The following is a 22,934-nucleotide window of genomic DNA, read 5'->3' as shown; positions in this document are numbered from 1 at the left end:
TTTATTAAAAAATATTAATTTTAACTTTAAACATAAATTATTTACTAACTTGTAATATATTTTGTATATTAATATGGTAACTTTTATACAGTTTTAAGATATCACTTTTGATAGTATCCGCCGTTGGAATTTGTGCTTCTGCATTACAAATTTGTATTACATAGCGAAATTCAGGTGATTCAACAACTGTAAATGGCTGATCATCTGTAGCAATCCATTCGACAAGCTTTGCACGAAAAAGTTCATTAGAAAATTTCTATAAATAAATTATAATATCTTGTTTTTAGTAAAATTGAAAAAATTTTTTTCTAACATAACTCTTAAAAAAATCATAAAAAATTTATACTCACAATTTTTACATTATTGGCAGACTGTAAAAAATTCTTTATAATTTCTGCTTGTTGCGCAATAGAAGGATTAACTTTATTCGGATGTAATTTATTAAGATGACGGAGTAAGTTTCCTGTTGAACCACTGTCCATATTATATTTACCGTTTCTATCAAATTATCAAATTTAAAAATATTTTTTCAGTGATTTTGACTTTATTTTGTATATTTCATATTTTAAAAACTTTATTCATTTCTTATCCACAATATCGACATTTTGCCCATGAAGTACCTTTATTATCTACAAATCTGTCAAAATGTTTCCATACTATGCTTCCTTTTTCATCCTTTTCGTCTAACGTACTTAAGGCACTTGAAGTATCATCTTTATTTTCAAGCTGAGACCCTCCTTCTTGATGGTTTTCTAATTCGATTTCCTCATTATCAAGTATTTCTTCAGGCTCTTCCTCTTCATCCGTAATATTAATATAACGAGTTCGTTTTGAACGATGATTAAATTCAAATTCTTCATTATTGTTTTTTTGAGACATTTTATTTTCGTATGGTATTAAAATAAAAAAGAGATTTTGGATCTGATAATCCATCTTATTATATATATTTGGTAAAATATAGCAGATCACGGTAAAAACTCCTTTTTTTTATAATTTAAATAATAATTAAATAACGAAAAACAATTTTTAATTTTAATATAAATTATCAAAAGATGTAAAGGCAGTAAAGCCAATTTTTTTTTATATTTTCTAATAGACCTGGAATTTTATTTTTTAAGAAAACTTTTCAATTTGCTAACTGAAATGATTTATCAGATTATACTAATTGAATTTTACTAACGTAATTGATTTATACTGGCGTAATTATTTATACTAACGTATCTGACGCAATTTACTAATACACACTTTATTATTGATTCTTTATTTAAAATTTAAGTTAAATTTTACAACTTTAATTAATGTATTATATTACAATATAGTCAAATATTTAATGTTGAGATCTATATTTATTCAAATTTCCAGTTCCACAAGCTCTATCCGAAATTTACAAATGAAAAGATAAAGAACGTTGGTAAACGTTCTTATATATAAAAAGAACAATATCCTGCTTCCTCTCCCTTTACTACACCCATGAATTGCAGTCCAAAATCTACAAGAAAAAGTTAAAGAACATTAGTAACTGAAACGTTCTTATATATTAAAAACAATAATCCCGCTCCCACCCCTCCCACTCTCTTTAAAACCTTACCTAATATCTCGTCTTTAATTCCAAGTTCTAGTCCAAAACTTATAAAAGAAAGTTAAAGAACGTTAATAAACGTTCTTATATATAAAAAAGAAATATATCCCGCCTTTAAAGCCATACCTACTGAGTTGCAGTCCGAAATCTACAAAAAAAAAGTTATTAAAGAACGTTAGTAAACGCTCTTCATAAAAAAATTAAAAAGGTAAAAATATTCTTACCGAAAAAAAAATAAATTTAAAAATTATTTCAAATTAAATAATTTCGGTTTAAATAACCGAAAAAAAAGTTTATTTTAAAAAAAGAAAATAAATAAAATTTAAATAATTTCGGTTTAAATAACCGATAAAAAAATATTTTTTTTTAAATTTAAAAAAATAAAATTATTTTTACCGAAGAAAAATAAAATGAGATTAATAAAATTTATCGATCTCCATATTCAGTTTTTTAAAAATCATATGATCAGCCATAATTCCGTACTACCGTAATTAATGAATCAATTACGCTGAGAAGTATATATCAGATATTTTAGTTTCCATAAAATAAAATTTATATAGTGACCCAAATTTGACCTGGGTCATTCAAATCATTAACCCGACCTGATGATATCTTACTAATGTACTGACCCGACCTGAAAATTATGGGTCAACCCGATGGGTCACCCGACCCATCGGGTTAGATTCGGAGCTCTATTGATAGATTTAGCAGAAACTTCATCGGCAATTTCAGCAAGATCGACCGCTATAGTACCACGCGGAAGACCGGCAAGTAAAGCAACATGAGCGCGTCTTTCAGCGCGTTGTTCAGGTGAGAAAGTAGCGGGGCAGATACTCAAACAATGTTCTCCACAAAGGACGCCCCAGGTAGAGTCGAGGTTCTGTAAAGTACCAGTAGAGTCGAGGTTCTGTAAAGCACCAGTAGATTCAAAGGTAATGTATGCAGTACGATAAAGTTTAGATAAACGGGTATGGCAGCGAACAATATTGCCGTAACGGGAAAAGGTACCACGCAAAAGAGCGTCAGTTATAAAAAGAGGGATGTCGGTAACCACCAGGGTACGCGCGTGTTCATCTGCTTTAATAGCCTGGGGGTCATATGCATGGAAATGCAAGCCAAACAAAGAATCCATAGGGGAAACTACGGCTTTGACAAGATCTTCCTTTTTTTGGAAGTAAACGATGATCCTCTTCAAATCGTTGGATCCACTACACGTGGCACGACTACCATAAGAGGGAAACAAGGAAAGTTGTCGATCAACCGCGTCGCACGCGTTGCGGTTCAAAGCGAAGTGAGTCCAAAAACTCTCGACGTCATTAGGAGCAGCCGAGGCGTAAAAAAGTGTAGGTTGAGATTGTACTGCAGCTTGGGACGCGTCCGGGGAGGCAGCACGTTCTGGGAAGGAAACTGCGGGAGTAATATCAAGGCTTTTGCCTTTATCGTTGTTATTAGCAGGTGCATGTTGAGAAGCATCAAGAGAGGAGGTATCAGGTTGAGAAGGTATCTCAGCGGAAGTTGTCTCAACAGGGCCAGGAGGCGTGAGAGGTTTATCAACATTCATGACAGAGTCGTCAGCACTGACTCTGGTACGTTTGTTAGTAGAGGCGGTCAAAGGTGGAGTGTTTGATGAAGGACCAGACATAGAGGAACCTCACCAGAAACGGTGCCAGGTTGGAGATGAGAGGCGGACGTTTAGAAGTAGTATCTTTGTTAGACTTGTTATCTTTCTTTTTGTTATCTTTAGCCATTATGTAAAGTGTCGCAGTTATCTAAAATAAAGAAAATATAAAGAAAAAGTAATAAAAAACTTCGAAAAAAATTTTTTATTTTTTCATAAATATTGTCAAATGAGCAGAACGGGAGAGAGTTAGTTTTAGTTTTTAGTTTTATCCTTTTCTGATCACTGGCTGACGAGTTATCCAACAAAATGTTAAACATCGGCATTATAATATTTCTTGATTTACGTTTACTGCGCCATTTAACATTTTGCTAGATTTCTCGGTACCTAGTGATTGTAAAAAGACGATTTATAAGGGTTGGTCACCCTATCTTAAGTTGGTTACTATGAGACCCTCATTGCCCCGAATATGTTTTGAGGCGCGTTCGATTCCCATGACCACAGAAATAAAAAGAATTTTACTGTGAACGTTACAACCAATAGCGTGAAGGTACAGGGATTAACGTAGTTGAACTGCATCATGGTAAATTAGTGTGTATGGTTAGGCCGCACATTTCAACTAAGGGTCATGGTGTCCTTCTAACGTTCCCTATGAGGTCATTGGCATGTGCGCAGTCCTGTTCTTGAGGTCACTACTATACCTTGAGAGAAACTTCCTGTCCGGGTGGTCACTTCACGATACCGCTTGGAGTCAGTAATGGCTAGATGGTCATCCTAGATGGTAAAGCTGAGGGTGCAATGTCTTAGTGGTAGTTAGACCTTCTGTTAGGTCTTAGACCAACCAAGTTGTTCGTGCGCAGAATAGGTAGCATGGTTATAGGATTCGATTCCCTACTCTTTGGATCCTGGTTGGTGATTCCATACCCGCCATAAGGGTGATCCTGGACAGATGCCTGCTACTTCCTGTCCTAGTGGTCACTACAAAGTATACCACTTGGGGTAAACAACTGTACTATCGGTGCTAGGTAATCGCAGGCTGTAGTGGCCTTTGAGTGAAACCTCGTACCTAAAATGGTGGTATGGAAGGGTACTAGATGGTTGATGCTACCTGTCGAAAGTTCTCCATGAAAGTAGGTGCTCTCTAAAGGTTGTAAAATAAATTGAGTACCAGTATCATGCAATGGATTAAGGATGAGTAGGCGGCGTGTACCTAGCTTCAGATCAGCCTAAAATGGTCCGATGGGGGATGTCTTCAATAGTGGTGCTGTTGCCTGAGGAATTAAGTACTCAGTATAATGGTTAGTGCTCCTAACAGATCAGATCAGATCAGATTTTACTTAGATTCAATCTGATCTGAAATTAATTAAATCTGATCTGATCGATCTGATCTGAATCAGATCGGTTTAAATTTAATCTGAATCAGATCAGATTTAATTAGATTCAAATCTGATCTGATCTGATTCAAAACTGATTAAATCTGATCTGATTTGAATCTGATTTGAATCTGAATAAATATATTATAAATTCTAAAGCTATAATTTGTAAATATGTAATTCGGCCAGAATTATGCACTTAACTCTGGCAGGAATTATTGAATTTCCTAAAAAGGAAATTTAGGTTACACAAAATTCCAACTTGGTTCCTATAAAAATCGATTTTGTGTAACGGCTATCGCCAAAAAAGGAAATGATCGACATATCCGTTTTGGCTGGAGTTAAAATTTAGGAATTAATTCCAGCCGGCATTATGAATTCGGCTGAAATTATTAGTAAAATCTGAAATTTGAATCAAATCTGTCAGATTCAATCTGATCAGATTCAGATTTTGAATAAGCCTAATCTGAATCTGATCTGATCTGATCTGATTTGATCTGAAGCTAATCTGATTTGTTCAAATCAAATTTTTTTTGATCTGAATCTGAACTGCAGATTAAATTTATCTGATCTGATCAGATTTTTTTCGGAGCACTAATAATGGTTGCCCATGGAGATGATAGGACACAGACCCGAGATTAGTCTCATAAGAGGTAATGAGTGGTCTGGCCGTAAACACTAGCAAAGTAAAAGGACGATTTATAGCTCGTTGGCATCGCCTCATCGAGACGAATTGAATGGTGGTAAGCTCATCTCTCTGTGATCAATATTGACGGAGTTATTACTTAAAAACCATTTAATATTTTTTAATTTCTGAAATTGATCTAGTGATTGGATTTCGATGTATCTTATACCATTAGATTCGTCTCATCAAGACGAATCGAATGGTAGTAAGATCGTCTTTCTAGGATCAATATTGGCAGAGTTATTACACAAAAACCATTAATATTTTTTAATTTCAGAAATTAATCTAGTGATTGGATTTCGACGTATTATACCATTAGAACCATCTCATCAAGACGAATCGAATGGTGGTAAGATCATCTCTCTACGATTAATATTGGCGAAGTTACGATACAATAAAGTTTTAAGTATAATTCTGACTAAAATTATGTTAATTTTTGGCCGGAATTATGATATACAAATATAAGAAATTTTTTATATAGTCACATCTCTTTATAATCACCAAATATGGACTGTCCCAAATGTGTGACTATAAAGAGAGTTGACTGTATATAATGATTTACAAAGTTTATACATTATTATTGACAGATTCATTTTTGTCTTGCAGTCCGCAGAATTGGAATGGTTAATCTAATTAGTAATGGTTAAAAATCAAGAAATAATCAACATAAGACAATAGATAAGTTTACTACTAGCTCTATGCAGTATATTCTTCTATGTAATCTGACCTAGAGTTCCAAATAGATCAGGTCAGATCAGGTTAATTGATAAACCTGACCTGAAATTTTTTTTCAGGTCAGGTCAGGTCAGGTTATATCAGGTTGTCTGTTTGACCTGACCTGACCTGAAACCTGAAAAATTTCAGGACTATTTTTATTAAAGTATTGAAAAAAACAGTACAAAACTTTTTTTTTTAATATAATATTATGAAAAAAAACGTTTTTGCAATGTTTTTTACAAACCGTTTTTTTTAATATAACATTATGAAAAAAATATTTTCGCAATGTTATTATTGAAATATCAAAAAAAAAAAACATTATGGTGCGGCGCATCTATACTTATCAAATGAAAATTGGGTATTTTTAAACTTCAATAACTCATTAAAATTTTATGTTAAACTGAAAAAGTAAACTGATACAATTATAGATTAAAGGATTCTCGTTCATTCTATCGGATTTAATTTCCTCTAACTTTTATAGATTAAAAGTTATTAGCTTTTTAAGTTGGAGTATTTTTTATATAAGTCTATGTAAAATAGTGAAATTTCAGAATCAATTTTCCACGTGATTACGATTTGAGCCAATCAGGTAAATCTAATTTAATAAATCACGCAATGATCAATGGGGATGTTACCAAATAAGGCTAAACTATTACTTAATTTGGTAAAGATCGGCCTAAAATAAATTTTTGGACTGTTGATGAGTATAGATGCGCCGCACCATACAAACCATTTTTTTAATATAATATTATGAAAAAAACGTTCTCGCAACATTTTTTCTTAAAATATTACGATTCAACATTTTTATATTAAAATCATATAAAAAAGTGAATCCCAATACTGCAATTCGCTTTTTTTATATAGAATTAATATAAAAAAGTGAATCACAATATTGCAACTCACTTTTATTATATAGTAGAATCTATAGTTTCAGGTCAACAGGTCAATCAGGTCAGGTCAATCTTCATACTTGACCTAAATTTTTTTCAAAAATCTCATACCTGACCTGAATTTCAGGTCAGGTCAGGTCAGGTTACCTGAATTTGGCTGACCTGTTCAGAGCTCTAATCTGACCAATGGACTAAGTATATACATATATATGATAGGGCAACAGGTTTTATTACAGTAAAGAATATATGGGAGAATAGAATAATAGGTGTGTTTAATTACCTCAAACTTTGCGATTATTTGGATTTCGATGCTAAAGATCTGGGATGTCGATCAACAGCTCAGAGGATGTTTATTGAGCTACATGTAACTACTGTACTACATAATAATGCGTCATATGACAGGGTCTGTATAACTAATTATTTTTTTACAAATACCTATTTTTTCACACTTATCCTTATATATGGCCATTTAACCAATAACATTTTGCAAAAAACAGTATAAAACTTGAAAATGTCAATTATGTTACTCTGTCTTATCAAAGGAAATACACTCGTAAATACTTTTTCTGTTTATACTAGCTTGTTAGAGACCTTAAGAAGTCTATAAAGGCAGAAAATCTGTAAACTTTCACTAGTGTTGATGCCAAAGACATTCAGCTATAAAAGGTAGAAATTGGTGGCGATTACTTTGACGATCAGTTAAAGAATCTGCAATAACAAGCTGTTCGCAATAAATGAAATTGAAGACTACTGGATTGATAAGCCACCTAAAAAACATATTTATATCCTAGTCAAACTACCTGTCTTAATCATCACTTCAAGCCACGAACAGGAATTACTTGATGAACTCAGTGCATTATGTGCACTACTTAATAAGTTTGTGCATGGTACGTAAAATTCTGCCAAAAAATCTTTGAGACGTCTCATCCCAAAAAGTTTTACTAACCCAATTATCGTATTACAGCATTCGATGTTGTAGTTAGTCCGAAACAGATGAAGAGCTTCAAGTAGATCGTAAATATTAAACACGTGATCTTGATAGCCTTAAAGAATATATACATGGAATGCACAAAACGTCAGCACTCAACAATGATGGAGCGGAACTTAGCATGTTAAATGATGGCGAAAAATTCTCTCCTTGAAATGAAATGCTTCACGTATTCATGTTAAAGAACAACCTCAAGTTCACCATGTTTATTAAGATACCATCAAACCCATTATCAGATTAGTCATTCCCGAAGGTGTACCAGCTTTATGGTCTTGCAAGTCAGACGATTACTCATTATAAGTGTTTTCGCCTTTTATTTACAAGTATAAAGAACTGAAAAAGAATTCTTCTAAGACAATACTTAAATATCTTACTGCAGAACTGAATACCTGTTTCAAGACTATTTCAATCAGCAGGAATAAAGCATTAAAATCACAATATGTTTGTTTATACCTTATTTTCAGGATAAATCTATATGAAGAAAAGTTTGAGTTTCAACTAGAAAAAAATATCACAGAACCCAATAGATACAGACCAGCTAATTTCACAATAGACTTATTCTAAACTGCAAAAACTATTGGTGTAACAGAAGTAAAGGATGAAAATATTTTTAAGGGTATTGCCCAGAATGCTGTATAGCTCAAATTCGCATTATTGAATCACAAATATAAGGCAAACAAAAGTGTGTTTACAGGTAGAACTTTTGGAATTATCACAAACACAAAAGAATAGTATTTTATGGAATGTTTGCTCAATGACCAGGACAGGCTAAGATTCAAACTATCGAAGCTAGTAACCATTGTATATGATAGTGAAAACATAGGAAGTAATATTGAAAGAATTCTCAGACATATTACATGGTTGTTAGAGAAGGTATAAAAGCTGGATTCAGCTTCACAAAGTGAAGAGAAGGCAATAAAAAAGCTTAGGTTATTGGGAAACCTTAAGGAAAAATCAGATATTGTCATTAAGTCTTAAGATAGAAAATTAGTTATGTATCACTATACATGCCACCCAAATTATTTTGAACTGCCGTAATTATAAGTAAAATCCCAAATTCAATTATGGCATCCCAAATTATTTTGGCACTTTACATAGTAAATTATATATAAACCGAATGAATTATGGCATCCCAAATTATAATTATGGCATCCCAAAATAATTTGGGCAGCATGTATATGTATCACAGACAAAATTCTAAGCATTTGTATTTATTTTACTTCGTACTCATTTCACTTCTATCACCTGTATAATGGGATGCATCCTGAACTATTGTATTTATTTTTTACCCTTCTACCTGTATTAATAAAAATTTTCTCAGCATTTTTCTTTTCAGAAATTCTTTGAACATTGAACAATTCCTTACATATATTAACTGAGTAAATATTTATACTAATATTTTTAACAGTTGATAAATATGTCTCGTATTAATTGACTGTAAGTTTTCAGCCTTCCTTATCAGAAAATGTGTTTATTTCTCTTACCTGTTCATAAACTATAAAATATAGCATTTTTAAAAAATAGGAAAATGGGTAAAAGAGTTTGGATTAGAAGGCTCTCGAGCAGAAAGTAGATGGGAGAATTTATAGGTGAAGTAATAGAAAGGATATGTTTGTTAATCATTAAATTAAATGTTCATATTTTTATTATTATAAAATTTTGTTATTACAAATATACATATGTATAAACTAATTGGATATTAGCGAATTACACAATATTGTATCTAAAATGACAAAAATAGATATTGTACAATTATAAAATAATTGATGTTAAAAGCGAAATTACATAAAAGAAATTATTTATACATTCTGCTTGACTCAAAAAAAAAAAATTTTCATTGAGTAGAATGAAATTTAAATGCCTAGCAAAAGTGCTAGTGCTTTTTTTTCTTTTTTTTTCTCTTATTTTTTCCCTTATTCTTTCCTCCTTTTTTTTTTGTTTCTTTTTATTGAATTAAGAGACTCTTTAGTTACTTTCCACTCAATATCGTCAATATTAATAGGCTTGCATAAATCTGCTAATTCTTTAGCTTTTTGTTTGATTTCATTTTTTGGTATAATTTCATGAGTAAACTCAACAATATAACAAATATTATCTTGGTAAAAAAGGTAGTTTACTAAAGCTTCTCTTAATTCACGTCCTAAATATGACATAGACTATTCTACACAAGACCACATATAAATAATATCAGCAGTATCTTCTAACCAAAAAACATAATTATCATTACTTGCAAGAATAGGACGAATATTAGAAATATTATATAGCTTGAAGAAATCATTAATTTCATAATCTTCCAAGACATCACCGCTTATTTCATTAAAAGGATAAAAACTTTTTAATATATTAAGAAGTGAAGGAACATCATGAAAGTATTGTGCTTCAAGGTCGCAAGACAATTTGTGCAAGATGGCTTGACTTCCTGCTCTTTCGTTAAAATTAAAAGTAGTTAGATTGGTAAGTTTTGTTTCCAGTGTGCTAAATGTGCCAATAGATTGTTTTTGGCACAATTGCTGAAGTCCCAGCCCTCTTTTTTCAGAATCACATTCTTTTTCTCGTCCTGTAGAAGGAGATGTTGGTGCTTTAGGTTGAAGTTTTATTGCATATTCGCTAAAGTTTGTTTGAATTGGAAGTAACTTATTAGTACCGCCCCAAATGAATAATTAATGATCCTCTGCCGTTTGGACTTTTACATCACATTGATCACATATGGAATTTGATGAGATTTTGTCTCCAGGAGTACTATCCATTTCACTAATTATTTCTGGTGTTGAAAGAGAAAATTTATCTGTTTCTCAAGTAATCTCAAAGTTCTTGGAATTGATTCAATATTGATTGTGTAATACAGACAGAAGGTATTTCAAACTGTGCTGTTTTCTAGCCTTTTGTAAAAAAGTTTGTCTGTTATATCTGAAGTGCCAGAAAATTTAAGCATAATATATGAACTATACCTATAAGGTTTTAGAAATGTCTTGTATAATATTTCTGATAATTGTTCTCTTTCTGACAGAAGTTTCAAGTACGTTTATAACTATAAGTTTTGTCAGATTGTTTTTTAATATTTTTAATATAACTAAAAAAAGCATAAAAGCATAACAAATAAAACTAACTTTTTCACTAGTTCTAAAATCCTTTAGGGGATGGCCAGAAATTACGTAATTTAATAAAGGGGGAAGGGGGGGTCAACCTGTGATGACGTTACACACGATTTTGATTTTCCATTTTTAGTATATGAATCATCAATTATATTCTCACAGTAAAAAAAGCATATGCTTTGAAATATTTTTCTTTACATAATAACTTTACATAATTATTTTACATAATTATTAAATGTAGATTGTGAACTATGCGGCCTTTGCAAGATTTAATACGTTTGTTCTTTTCCTGCAATGAAGCAAACGTATTTTAAAGAACCGAAATACTCCAAAAATTACCTTATCCAAAGTCCTAAAAATTTATATGAACAATATGTGAATGCCTTTGCATTCAGCGAAATGGTAAAAAGTCACAATAAAACACCAAACAAGAAAGTACTACACCAACAAGCTCAAGATAGTTGGCGAGAAGTGAAAAAGGAAGATAAAGAAAATATTCAAAATCGTATCTTTGAATTACTACGTACACCCATTCGATCTTACCCTTTCACTTTTTACGAACCTGTAGGAGAATCTCAAAGTGAATCTCAAAAAGAATCTCAAAAACGACCCTTAATACCTTTAGAGAATCCTCCCGAACTATTTGATAATATTCAACCTTCGTCAAATGCAACAGCACAAAAAAAATCGCTTGATATTATTCAAAAGTCTAAAGTTGACTTGTATGAATACAACAATCTATTACGAACAGCATCATCACACGAACTTCGTTCCCAATTCGTCTCAAGTATTAAAAAGCTGGAGGAAACAATATTAATAGAAGAAAATAGACTTAAAAAGTTGAGGAACAATGCAGCAGCTCAGCAACGAGTACGAAAGAAAAAGAAGGAAAATATAGAGGAAAACATTGTGGAAGTGTATGATACACCAGGTCGTCCGTCATTTTTAATTAAAAATCCTGATCTTTTGGAAAAAATGCATGCGAGTGTTGAATTTGGAGCAGCAGATTATAAACGACGCAAAGAAATAATTAAAGTGCGTACAATCAAGCACTTTCGCGAAAAAATGGACGAAGATTATGGTATTTATATGGCTAAATCCACGTTGCAAAATTATATGCAACCCAAACATCCAGGATCGAAAGAGGCACAGCGCCATCATCATCCCGCGCAGATTCGTTTTGCAGCTGTTAGAAGAGACGAAATGAATAGCCATGTTGACGAACATTACTGCCTGGCATCAGTTAAAGGCGTGAAGTCGTTTGCAACGGCTTTTCCTCAAGACGTTTTAATAATTTCGCAAGATGATAAAGCTAAGGTATTTAAATATTTTTTTTAAATTTTCTCTTTTAATTTTATTATTTTAAATTCTAATTTAAGTTTCAATAGGTTCCACTTGGAATGGCTGCTGTTGGAAGGACATTCAAGACCATACAAACAACGAATGAGCCGGTATCCGTTCCTGATCATGACTTTCCTAAAGCCGCAAAGCACAAATTAGTTCCATCTGTCTATCTGTTGATAAATCCTTCCGATACGAACGATTCATTACGCTCTGGTAAAGTGCGAATTTTTATTCGCCCAGAATATTTCTTAAGCACGACTTGCGAAACTCATATGGTGGATCTCATGTCAATAACAAAAGAAGAAAATTTTCGTGAGTTTACACATAATGGAGATACTGTAAAACCATTTTGGTGCTTATTAACTGATGGTGGACCGGACGAAAACCCTCGATTCCTTGCCAACATCACAAAATATCTATTACTTTTTAAGAAACTTGATCTTGATTATCTTACGGTCCGAACTCATGCTCCAGGGCAGTCAGCTTATAATCCAGTAGAGAGGAGTATGGCGTCACTTTCTGGAAAATTAGCTGGAGTTGAGTTAAATGCATTTACGTATGGTAACCATCTTGGAAGTGTTGAAGGAAAAATTACAATTACGGATAGGGATCTCGGACGTAATAATTTTAGACATGCAGGTGAACGTTTATGCGAACTTTGGAGCCGGGATAATATCAATGGGCATCCAGTTATTACCACATACGTTGAGGATCATGATCGGGCAGATTTTTTAGATATAGAAGAGGAATCGTGGGATTGGATTGATCGGCATGCACAAATTTGTAAGTATTCTCTTGATATAAGGAAGTGCAAAGACCGAAACTGTTGTGCACAACCACGTGCACCGGAGATACATAATCTTTTATCCGCAAACAATGGCTTTTTACCACCCGTTATACGAGGTCATGATGGACATTTTTTAAATTTAATCCATACTCTGGAGTATTTTGGAGAAAAATTGCCGGGCTATGATGAGCACTGTCCTAGCATCACTTCAGATTTATATCACAGTTTAACATGTCGAAAATACTTTAGATATTTCCCATCCAAAGCATTTCTAAAGCAACACACTAAAACAATTCATTCAGGTGAAAGGGTACCAGTAGAAAGAGTAGCAATAAATGTTGTTATTGAAGCATCCAAATATTTGCAACAGGATTATGAATATAATGCAGAAAGTACACAAGATGATGAGAACGAGAATTCAAATGATAATACTTCACAGGAACTTCAAAAAGAAAAGACAACAAAAAGAGGTAGAGGTAGGCCACGAAATTACAAACATAATTAATTCAATAGTAAAACTTTAGAAATAAGGAAATTTTACATTTAATTATCATGTATTACAGATGCTTAATGATAAATAAAATACATTGAATTTATGAAACAGAAATATAAAATTCATTATTTAAACTGTTAAATTTATAAAATATACGCGTTCAATAAAATAAATAAGAGAGATAAATATTTACGTCGTCAAACCTTTTTAACATATCACGTGATTGTATGATTTCTTTATTTGGAAATGATGACGAGAGGGGGGAGGGGGGTAAAAAACTCAAAAATCAAATTACGTAATTTCTGGCCATCCCCTTAAATAGATTTATGGCATTGCTAATAATTACTTCTTATAATGGGAATTATTAAATTATTATTACATTCCACGGATTTCCACCTCATTAAATATCATATGAATATTCACATTATCTTTTATAAGGTATAGCAAAGTCTGATTAAACTATTAGTCTACTTGTTTTTAAAATAGATTTGGCTAATTAAAGAGAATTTACATAACTTTTATATGACAGTTTCTTATTCACAATTACACCAATATGATTTTTTTTGTATCAAATAACCAAATGTATCATTTATAGTTTATTTAATTACTTATTAACTATTAATCATAGAGATGCAATTTTACTACCATTAGATTCGTCATGTTGAGACGATTCCAATGAGCTATATTTCATCTTTTTCTGATCACTGGATCAAAAGTTAGCAAACTGCCTGATTGGTGACAGTATTTAACGAAAATGCCAATCAGGCACCAATCAGTCACCAATCAGGTACCTGATTGGTGACCGATTGGTGCCTGATTGATGCCTAATTTTTCACTTTTCGACCTGTGAAAAGTCTTTCTATTTATGATAAATATACTGACAAAGATTATAAGGCATTCTGCTTATTATTAACAACAATAGAAGAAGGTGCAGTTTTTAGATTTAAAGCTTTTTAAGGCTCTTTTCTAGGACTATCGAATGAGAATGTATTTTTACCAAAAAATGTGTTACTTTTATTAACAGAATTTTACTGTAATATCTATGGTTAAAACTTTACTGCATTATCAAATATTCATAACACTGGTCAAAATCAAGGTTATCAGGTACATATCGGGTACCCGATATGTGTGCAATATATGTGATATATGTGTATGATATTTAACAATACTACATATATCGGGTGCCCGATAAGTGTAGTAGAAATGTAGAAAATCGGTGACATATATTGTAAACATCATGTACATATCTTATACATATCGGGTAGTCAAATATCAGTCACATATCATAGATTTATCAGATACCCGATATATTATAGTAAAAGATTGGATAGATATCGTACATTTATCAGATAGTGCTGATATACATGTCCGAAGTATACCTAATAGGCTTAATAGGCTAATAGCTATAATTTACTGATTTTATTATTGAACGCATATCAAAAATAATATTTATTTAATGCAATAATATGAATGCTAATAAATTTATAATTTAAATTCAATTATAATATTAATTTATTTATTTAATTGTTAATTAATTACAAATAAATAAAATTACAAAAAATCATAAAAATTATTCTAGCTGTATAAAAAATTAGAATTATGTGTAAAATAATGTGTTCACTTATTTGCTGCATATTTTTATCTGTTTAATATTTAAAAGAAAGAAATAGAAATAGTAAAGTATTTTAGTAATAAAGATATTAGTATGAATAATGTTAAACGAAATTGTTAAAGAAAAGGAATGGTATTAGAAAATGTTAGTAAAAAAAAAGAAAAATAAAATGGATAGAAAATGTCAGTATGTTTAGTAGTATTAGTAGAAACAAACGTTAGATTAGAAAAAAGAAAGAGTGTTAAAAAAAATATTAATAATATAAATAAAAATTAGTAAAAAATATACCTTTATATTTATTCCAGTTTTATTCCACCTCTTTTTTCGAAGTTTGCTATTTAAAGAGAAAATAGATCTTGTTATTATATTTTTTTAATAAAATAAAAAATAAATATTTAAGTTACCTTGATATGCGTTACTATCATATTCTTCTGAAAATACATTATATCTTCTTTTTCCTTAGGTTTACTGTATATAAACCAAATTAATCTTTGATTAAATTTTTTTAAAAAGAATGCTTAAATTACCTTGACATGTGTTGGTTCCAAATTCTTTTGATTTAGATTTTTTTTCTTAAATTCGCAGATATAGGATTACCGCCTTGATGTACAGTATCAAAAAATGTCCGCTCTTGATGTGGAAGGTACTTAGGAACCACTTCTTCTCCCGATTAAGGAGACCCTAAGTCAGAGAAGGCTAGCCTATCGGGCAGGAGTACCCTACAACTTCATCCCTAGGTAGTCAAAAACCTCAGATATTCCAGACCACAGCGTACTACATGATTAGTCTTTGGACATGTTGGGATTTGATAAGTGAGAGAAAAAATAACTCCAGCGCCAGCGTTTTGTAAAGAATAATAAAATAATATTTTTAAGTTAGTTCTTTCTTTATTAAATTTTTGAAAAAGTTTTGTTTCTTAAAATCATAATATTGTAAAAAAATGCTGGTTGCTACAACTGACGGACAACGACAAATTGTCAGGCTACCCCTGGACAAAGTAATTGGAAGGCAGAAAATGTCATAAAATATCCAGCCCTATTTCATAACATTTTCCTCCAGGCTAAAGCAAATATTACAAAAGAAATTGCAAATATATTTAACAAGCAATAGATACATGGCCATTGAAAAATATATTCACACTTCATATTGTAATACCACAGTCTAACAAAGAAAGACAAGAAATTGCAAATATATTTAACAAGCAATAGATACATGGCCGTTGAAAAATATATTCACACTTATACCACAAAGAAAGACTCAAACCACAACATATTGTAAAGAAAAATATGAAAAATACGTGTATATTCTATTTTCATACCTTGCTTAACAGCTCCACTATTTATTTTAAATTGGCTTTTCTCTTTTTTGTATGTGGGTAGGTGGGCATATTATTTCCTTTCTTTTATTCTTTTCTTTTGAATGAGTTGGTGGGTACATTTTTGTAAGTTTTAATAAGAAAAGAATTGAAAATAAACAAAAAAACAATCACACGATTTTATCTATTTTTAAATATCACATGCATGTATGTAATCATAATGATCCTAATTGGTTAATATATATCAATAACAATGATGATTATCTGTTATTGGAGAATTAAGTTGATTTATAATATTATTGATGTAATTATTTATTGGACGAACTTATTAATGATTATTGAGAATTTTTTTTATTTATGTATATAATTTTATATCATTTTTAATATTTTTAAATATTACAGAATTAATTTTTTTATTATCTTAAACAACATCGACGTGACATAAATAAAATTACATTGATAAATTTATATTTCAAAATAATCTGATTGAATAATCATACGTGATATACATCCAATATTCAATATGAATAAATTTAGCCGCTGCTTTGCATCGGGTATTAATTGATTAATAAGCTTATAATAGATCACGGGCGATGGTCGCAATTATAATTTATTTATACAGACTAAATGTTTTAATTATATAGATTCTAGATGGCATAATAATGAAGATTAAGGATTATCATTTTTGTTTACCCGCATAGCTTTTATGTTTATCAGTTGTTTTTTATAAGCCCAAAAATCAAAAACCAATTAACAATATTATATTAAAAAATAAGAAAATTTGATATAAGAATATTGTTTATTATTATAATAAAAAATATAATAAAAATAATAAACTAAAATAAAAGATTAAAAATGACGATTTCAGGAGGAAAGAAGAAGGGGAAGGGGAAGGGGAAAATGAAAGGGAAGGGAAGGGGAAGGGGAAGGGGAAGGGGAAAACGAAAGGTAAAGGGGAAAACGAAAGGGAAGGGGAAGGGGAAGGGAAGAACGAAAGGTAAAGGGAAGAATGAAAGGTAAAGGGGAAACGAAAGTGAAGGAGAAGGGGAAGGGGAAAGAAAGGGAAGGGAAAACGAAAGGAAGGGAGGGTCTATTTTTCGCAAAATTCATGGAATAAGATTATAGTTTTATGCATTAGTGATATATATCCATCTAATTATAAATTCATGATTAATTAGTATTTACCTTAATTCCTATTTCTTCTTCTTCTATTTCTTTTTCTCCTTCTCCGATTGCTGTTGCTGCTGCTGCTACGGCTTCGGGAATGACGCCGGCGTCATTCCCTATACCTATAGATCTGTCAATCCACTCTCTGCTGCAGGTACACTCTGCGTAACCTGTTTAAAATAAAAAGAAAAAAATGTAAATATAAATTTAATGAATCAGTAATATATACAAAGTATCATAATTAAGATCGAATCAATTACTAGTTTGCAGCCAGAATTCATCGCTTAATTCATTAAAAAAGCGAATATCGTAATTGTTGGGAGAGTGGATCGGGTGACCATCAGGATTCCCTAAAATAAATAAAATTGGTTTTATGTGAATTGGTTAAGAAATTTAACGTTAACCTCAAATATACAAACCATTATTAATCCTGGTCAAATTTTCGAAACCTATTATTAATTAAATATATTAATAAAGTATTTACTAATATTCACAAATTAATTACAAATGGTAAAAGATTCACCTCTCTTCAATGCCCTCCATTCATTGCAGCATTGATTTTGGGTGACAATAAAGTTATAATTGTTGCTTATTCTCCTCGCTATTCTTGCCCATATTATTGAATGATCTCGGATCGAACGATCCTCGAAAACATTATGGTACAAGCGCCGGTATCTAATTAGTATAAATAAAGTTACCATTTTAACTTTCCATTTTTTTTTATTGTAAGATTTATCAGTTATACAAATTTACCTAATTAATGCCCTGGTGGCATCGAACGGCCAGTTGGAAAGTACGTTATTTATGTTGACGTTTAAAATATTAAGGTTGGCCATTTATTATAAATAAAAAATTGATTTATTATGATAAAAAATTGGGTTAAAAAGATTGATTTATTATGATGAAAAATTGGGTTAAAAAGATAAATAAAAAAAATTCGATAATTGCCTTATTTATGTAAAAAAATATACCACTTTTCTGCGCATAATCATAATATAATTTGATCTTAATTGTGATTATTTCTATTATTTCTGTATTACGAATCAGAGAAATAATTTTGTATACTCTTAAAAAAATCAGTTTTAAAGTAATCAATTAAATTGATATGTTTGATTGATACAGGTATTACACAATTAAATGATACAAGTATTATATCATTAAATTCATTATACAGAAAACAATTTTAAGAACTATAATATATCTAGCGTAAATAAATTAAATATTCTCCTCGCAAGTTGAGTGAACGTCACGAGAAAAAAATTTATAAATTTATTAAATCAGTCTTTGTTTAAATTTTATTTTTTTACAAATACAATTATGACCGACACCGACTGATTATCGGTGCGGTATGATACCAATGATTGTTATTTAATAATGTTAATGTATTTCGTACATGATTTGCATACAATCAATTTTAATTGTAAAGTAATTGTAAAAATTTGTGTCTGCATAATTAAATATTAATCGCGAATTAATCATCGGTAGATCTTTATTCTATATAAGGTTAATTTTGACTTTGTCTACGAGCAAAATTTAATATTGTCACTTAACAAATTTAGCAATTTATGATTTTGGTGTAATGATCAATTTTAATTATTATAAAAGGAAATTTTATTATTGTATTCTGTATGACCGTATTACCTTTATTATCGAATGTAATACAATGAAATGTTAATTTTTAAAGAAATCTATAAATTAAATTTTCTATTTAATGGTATTATTGACAAATATTTCCTTTTTCCTACGCACACACTTTTGAATTTTGTAGCTCTACATAGTATTCTATGAATAGCTATTATTGAATCACAACCTTCCTGAAAGTATTCAGCTTGCCATAGTTTGGTATTTGATATCTCTAGTTCTATGAATCTATGTTTAAACCGGATATCAGAGGAAGGTGCACTTTTATACCACTTAACATATGCTAGAAGATGTTTTCTTGGTCCTTCAGGTAATCTAAGTGTATGTTCAAAATAATATTGAACATCTCCTGGGTATATATCAACTGAATCATCATTAGACGCTTTCCATTTTGCAAGAATAGTTACATTTTTTTCTTGATGACCCGAAATCATAGATCCAAATATTTCAGCACCAATTTGTAATCTTGCGTGTTGATCAATTACCAGGTCCATAAATCCTAATATTTCATTTTGTTCTTTTTCATATAATATAGAATACCATTCACATAGAAATCTACGCAATTCTAAAGATATAATAACTTTGAAACACGAAGGATTAAGCATTTAACCTGGTAATTTCTCAGTACCATATATTTTGGAAAACGTAGATGTATTATGTCTCATAGACAAAAAGTGTTGTAACTCATCCTTTTCTGCCGTAAATGCCAAACTACCCACAGCTTTCTTTGGCATAATAAGACTAAGAGATTCTTTTAGAAGACCAGATGACCATTTATAAGATAAATGATAATCTATTAAAGTATTCTTAAGAACGATTCACATAAGTTCAGGTTCTATTTGTCGATTACTATTAGGGTATGATCCTGGATAATAATAATAGATTTATTTGTATTCTTTATTTTTAAAAAATATTAATATAACAACAAACATCTTACCAATATATCCATTAAGTCTCTCATATGGAAAAAGCCAAAAACTATATATGGAACCATAGTCACGGCAACAGTCGGGAATATGAAGTGCAAGGTGTATGTTGCTTGTTATAAATTCCGGCTCATATGTTCTTTCTATAAGGTGAGCCATGTCCTTCAACCTCTCTTGCGCTTCTCTCAGATCATCTTCTGTAATAAATCTTGCTACTAAAAGATTACAAGCTCGAACAAAATGTCCTAAGATCTTTCTATCATTATTATCTAGCATGTCCCATAGTATAGGCGTGGAATAAATCATAATAAAGGTTTTCCATTGATCAGCAGTTAAATTTGAAAAACCTTCATTTCCAATTGCAATCTTTGGGGATTCTACTGATATTAGAAGGTAATTCAATATAATCCATTCTCTTTTGTGCAATTCGAAGTTGCTCCATGCTTAACTTATTTTGATTAATGAAAATGGATTTGATTATCCATTTTGCTATACCTAGAAAAAGACAATGCATTGGATCCACTACGGCAAATCTTATGGGATCCATATATGGTAAGCGAAGCAACTCGCTCCACCTTACACTATGTTCTTTAAAATGTGTATCTTCTGGAGGACTTCGAATTGCATTGCAACCATTCATGAGCATATTGCCTATGTAATGAAGGATTTATGGGATTTGTTACCCATTTATCATATTCTTGCATTCCTCCATAATGAGTTTTTTTATAAACTTCACTATAAGTACTATGCTTTTCACACCTATGACATTTCATTACTGCTGAGCCATGCCCAAATAACTTTCGTGTTGCTGATGTATCTGATGATCCAATAATTAATGCAACTTTTATGTCTAAATCTTCAGTATATTGGTAGGTCTTTGGAACTCTCCAGCCCTTCCAGAGTTCTAAAAGCTTATCCACAATAGGGGTAAATAATGGTTAATATGTTTCAACCCTACTTCTTTCAGTCCTGGCAAAAAACCTAAGTAAATAATATTTTCGGGTTTATTCCTTTCTGTTCTCGGAAGATTACAGATAGACGCGTAAATAGCACCAGCACTGTGTTGAGTATAGGTGAAAGGTTGAAACCAATTAAGATTAAAGAGAAGGCCCAGGTGTGTTGTCGCAGTTTCTGGTGTAAAGAAGGTATCACCATTAAATGGGAAAGTTTTCCATACCTTACCATCATAAATATCTGAATAGGTATTAACCCCTCCTCTTTGAACTCCCTGATAATTCCAGCATATCTTCAAACCCAGGTCGTTGGTATAACATACTTAATTGCCGACGAATACTTGTTTAGGGTAAATCATACGAGGTACAGCAATTATTTCACCCTTTCTTTTTTTAAGAATAGAAAGTGGATTGTTGCATTTATTACGACGACTAGGTACTGGATTATCTGGGAATTCTTCATGTAGGCAATTTGCAATAGTAGCTTTTCCTTCTTCTTTGTATTCAACAATATTTCTAACATTATACAATTTATGACAATTGTTGCATACAGCTAACTGCATTTTTGGTTGAAAGATATTTAACATTTTTTTTGCAAGATATAAGGATGCTGGAAAATTTTTAAATTGTGATTTATCTAAACGAGTAAGTACAATATGTAAGAATTTTATTAATACTTCAAGTGCTATATCTGGAAGTCTAAATCTTTGTTGAAATTTGAATACCCATAGAATAATTTCAGTTTCTATAGAATCATTTAAACTTTCCATCACAAATACTTCATCATTACCAATTTCAGGAGATGAAAAAAATTCTTCTATATCCTTCTCCTCCTCTTCATCATCTCCATCATCATCATCATCTTCTTCTTCATTATAATCGCCTTCATCTTCACCACCATTATTTTCAGCACCATTATTCTCATCGCCATCATCCTCATCACCGTTATCCTCATCACCGTCATCCTCATCACCGTCATCCTCATTATCATCATTTTCTTCTTCTTCATTGTAATATATATATTCATCGTTATCCTTATTTTCATCAGGTGCTGGAACATGAAAATAAGAAGGATTTGGCAATAATGGTGATGATGAAAATAATGTATGTATGTTTTCATTATTATTTGGTTGGAATGAATCAGTATCTTCATTGAAAGGATTAAAGCCACTATTATGTTGGGAAGAATCAAGATTAGAACTTGATGCCCTTTTTCGCTTTTTTGTAAGGTTTACATCTTGAATAATGATTAATCTTTTTTGTTTTCTCGCTGTAATAGTATCTTCCTGATTTTTCCTAGTATCCTCTGAGTTCCACAAACTTTCATCATTTGTATGATTTTCTTGAGTGCGAAAATCAACCTCTGCGCCATCACAACGAATACAATGGGTCAATGGCATGGATACAAATACCTTTTTCTGGGTTTATTAAATCGGCCATTTTTGGTTTTTTTGATTTTATTGAATTGGCCGTTTTAGATTTTATTAAATCAAATACAGAGGTAGAGATTTTAATTTTAGTTTTTTTGGATTTTATTAAATCAGACACGGAGGTAGAAGTTTCAATTTTACTTTTCCTGGGTTTTACTAAATCAGAAACAGAGGTATAGGTTTCAATTTTACTTTTTTTGTGTTTTACTAAATCAGACACGGAGTTAAAGGTTTCAATTTTACTTTTTTTATTATTCATTTTGTATTTTATGAAATAGCTAAGAAAGTTAAGGTTACAATTACTTAAATGAAGTACGCTTATTA

At 31.1% G+C, this 22,934-nt stretch overlaps 5 protein-coding genes across 5 annotated transcripts; 2 read left to right on the top strand and 3 right to left on the bottom strand.

Annotated features, from left to right (window-relative positions):
- Positions 1–585: 585 nt before the first annotated feature.
- OCT59_029749 (uncharacterized protein) lies at positions 586–879 on the bottom strand (the record flags this gene model as incomplete). Its single annotated transcript, XM_025310929.2, has 1 exon — positions 586–879. The coding sequence occupies one exon, from the start codon at positions 877–879 to the stop codon at positions 586–588; it is 294 nt and encodes a 97-aa protein (XP_025176882.2).
- A 9,127-nt stretch (positions 880–10,006) lies between these two features.
- On the bottom strand, positions 10,007–10,597 carry OCT59_029748 (uncharacterized protein; the record flags this gene model as incomplete). The annotated part of the gene is made up of 2 exons (XM_025326287.2): positions 10,007–10,483; positions 10,541–10,597. 2 exons carry the CDS (start codon positions 10,595–10,597, stop codon positions 10,007–10,009), a joined length of 534 nt encoding a protein of 177 aa, XP_025176883.2.
- A 639-nt stretch (positions 10,598–11,236) lies between these two features.
- OCT59_029747 (uncharacterized protein) lies at positions 11,237–11,759 on the top strand (the record flags this gene model as incomplete). Its single annotated transcript, XM_066146018.1, has 2 exons — positions 11,237–11,664; positions 11,741–11,759. The coding sequence occupies 2 exons, from the start codon at positions 11,237–11,239 to the stop codon at positions 11,757–11,759; spliced, it is 447 nt and encodes a 148-aa protein (XP_065994858.1).
- A 1,033-nt stretch (positions 11,760–12,792) lies between these two features.
- OCT59_029746 (uncharacterized protein) lies at positions 12,793–13,578 on the top strand (the record flags this gene model as incomplete). The annotated part of the gene is made up of 2 exons (XM_066146007.1): positions 12,793–13,069; positions 13,376–13,578. 2 exons carry the CDS (start codon positions 12,793–12,795, stop codon positions 13,576–13,578), a joined length of 480 nt encoding a protein of 159 aa, XP_065994857.1.
- Positions 13,579–17,663: 4,085 nt separating this feature from the next.
- On the bottom strand, positions 17,664–18,496 carry OCT59_029745 (uncharacterized protein; the record flags this gene model as incomplete). The annotated part of the gene is made up of 5 exons (XM_066146000.1): positions 17,664–17,830; positions 17,921–18,010; positions 18,080–18,109; positions 18,184–18,335; positions 18,414–18,496. 5 exons carry the CDS (start codon positions 18,494–18,496, stop codon positions 17,664–17,666), a joined length of 522 nt encoding a protein of 173 aa, XP_065994856.1.
- Between the last annotated feature and the right edge of the window lie 4,438 nt (positions 18,497–22,934).

Source organism: Rhizophagus irregularis, chromosome 9 (assembly GCF_026210795.1).
Source record: "Rhizophagus irregularis chromosome 9, complete sequence".
NCBI lineage: Eukaryota > Fungi > Glomeromycota > Glomeromycetes > Glomerales > Glomeraceae > Rhizophagus > Rhizophagus irregularis.
Note: the sequence above shows the minus strand (reverse complement) of the source record. Positions and strands in the feature narration are given on the sequence as shown.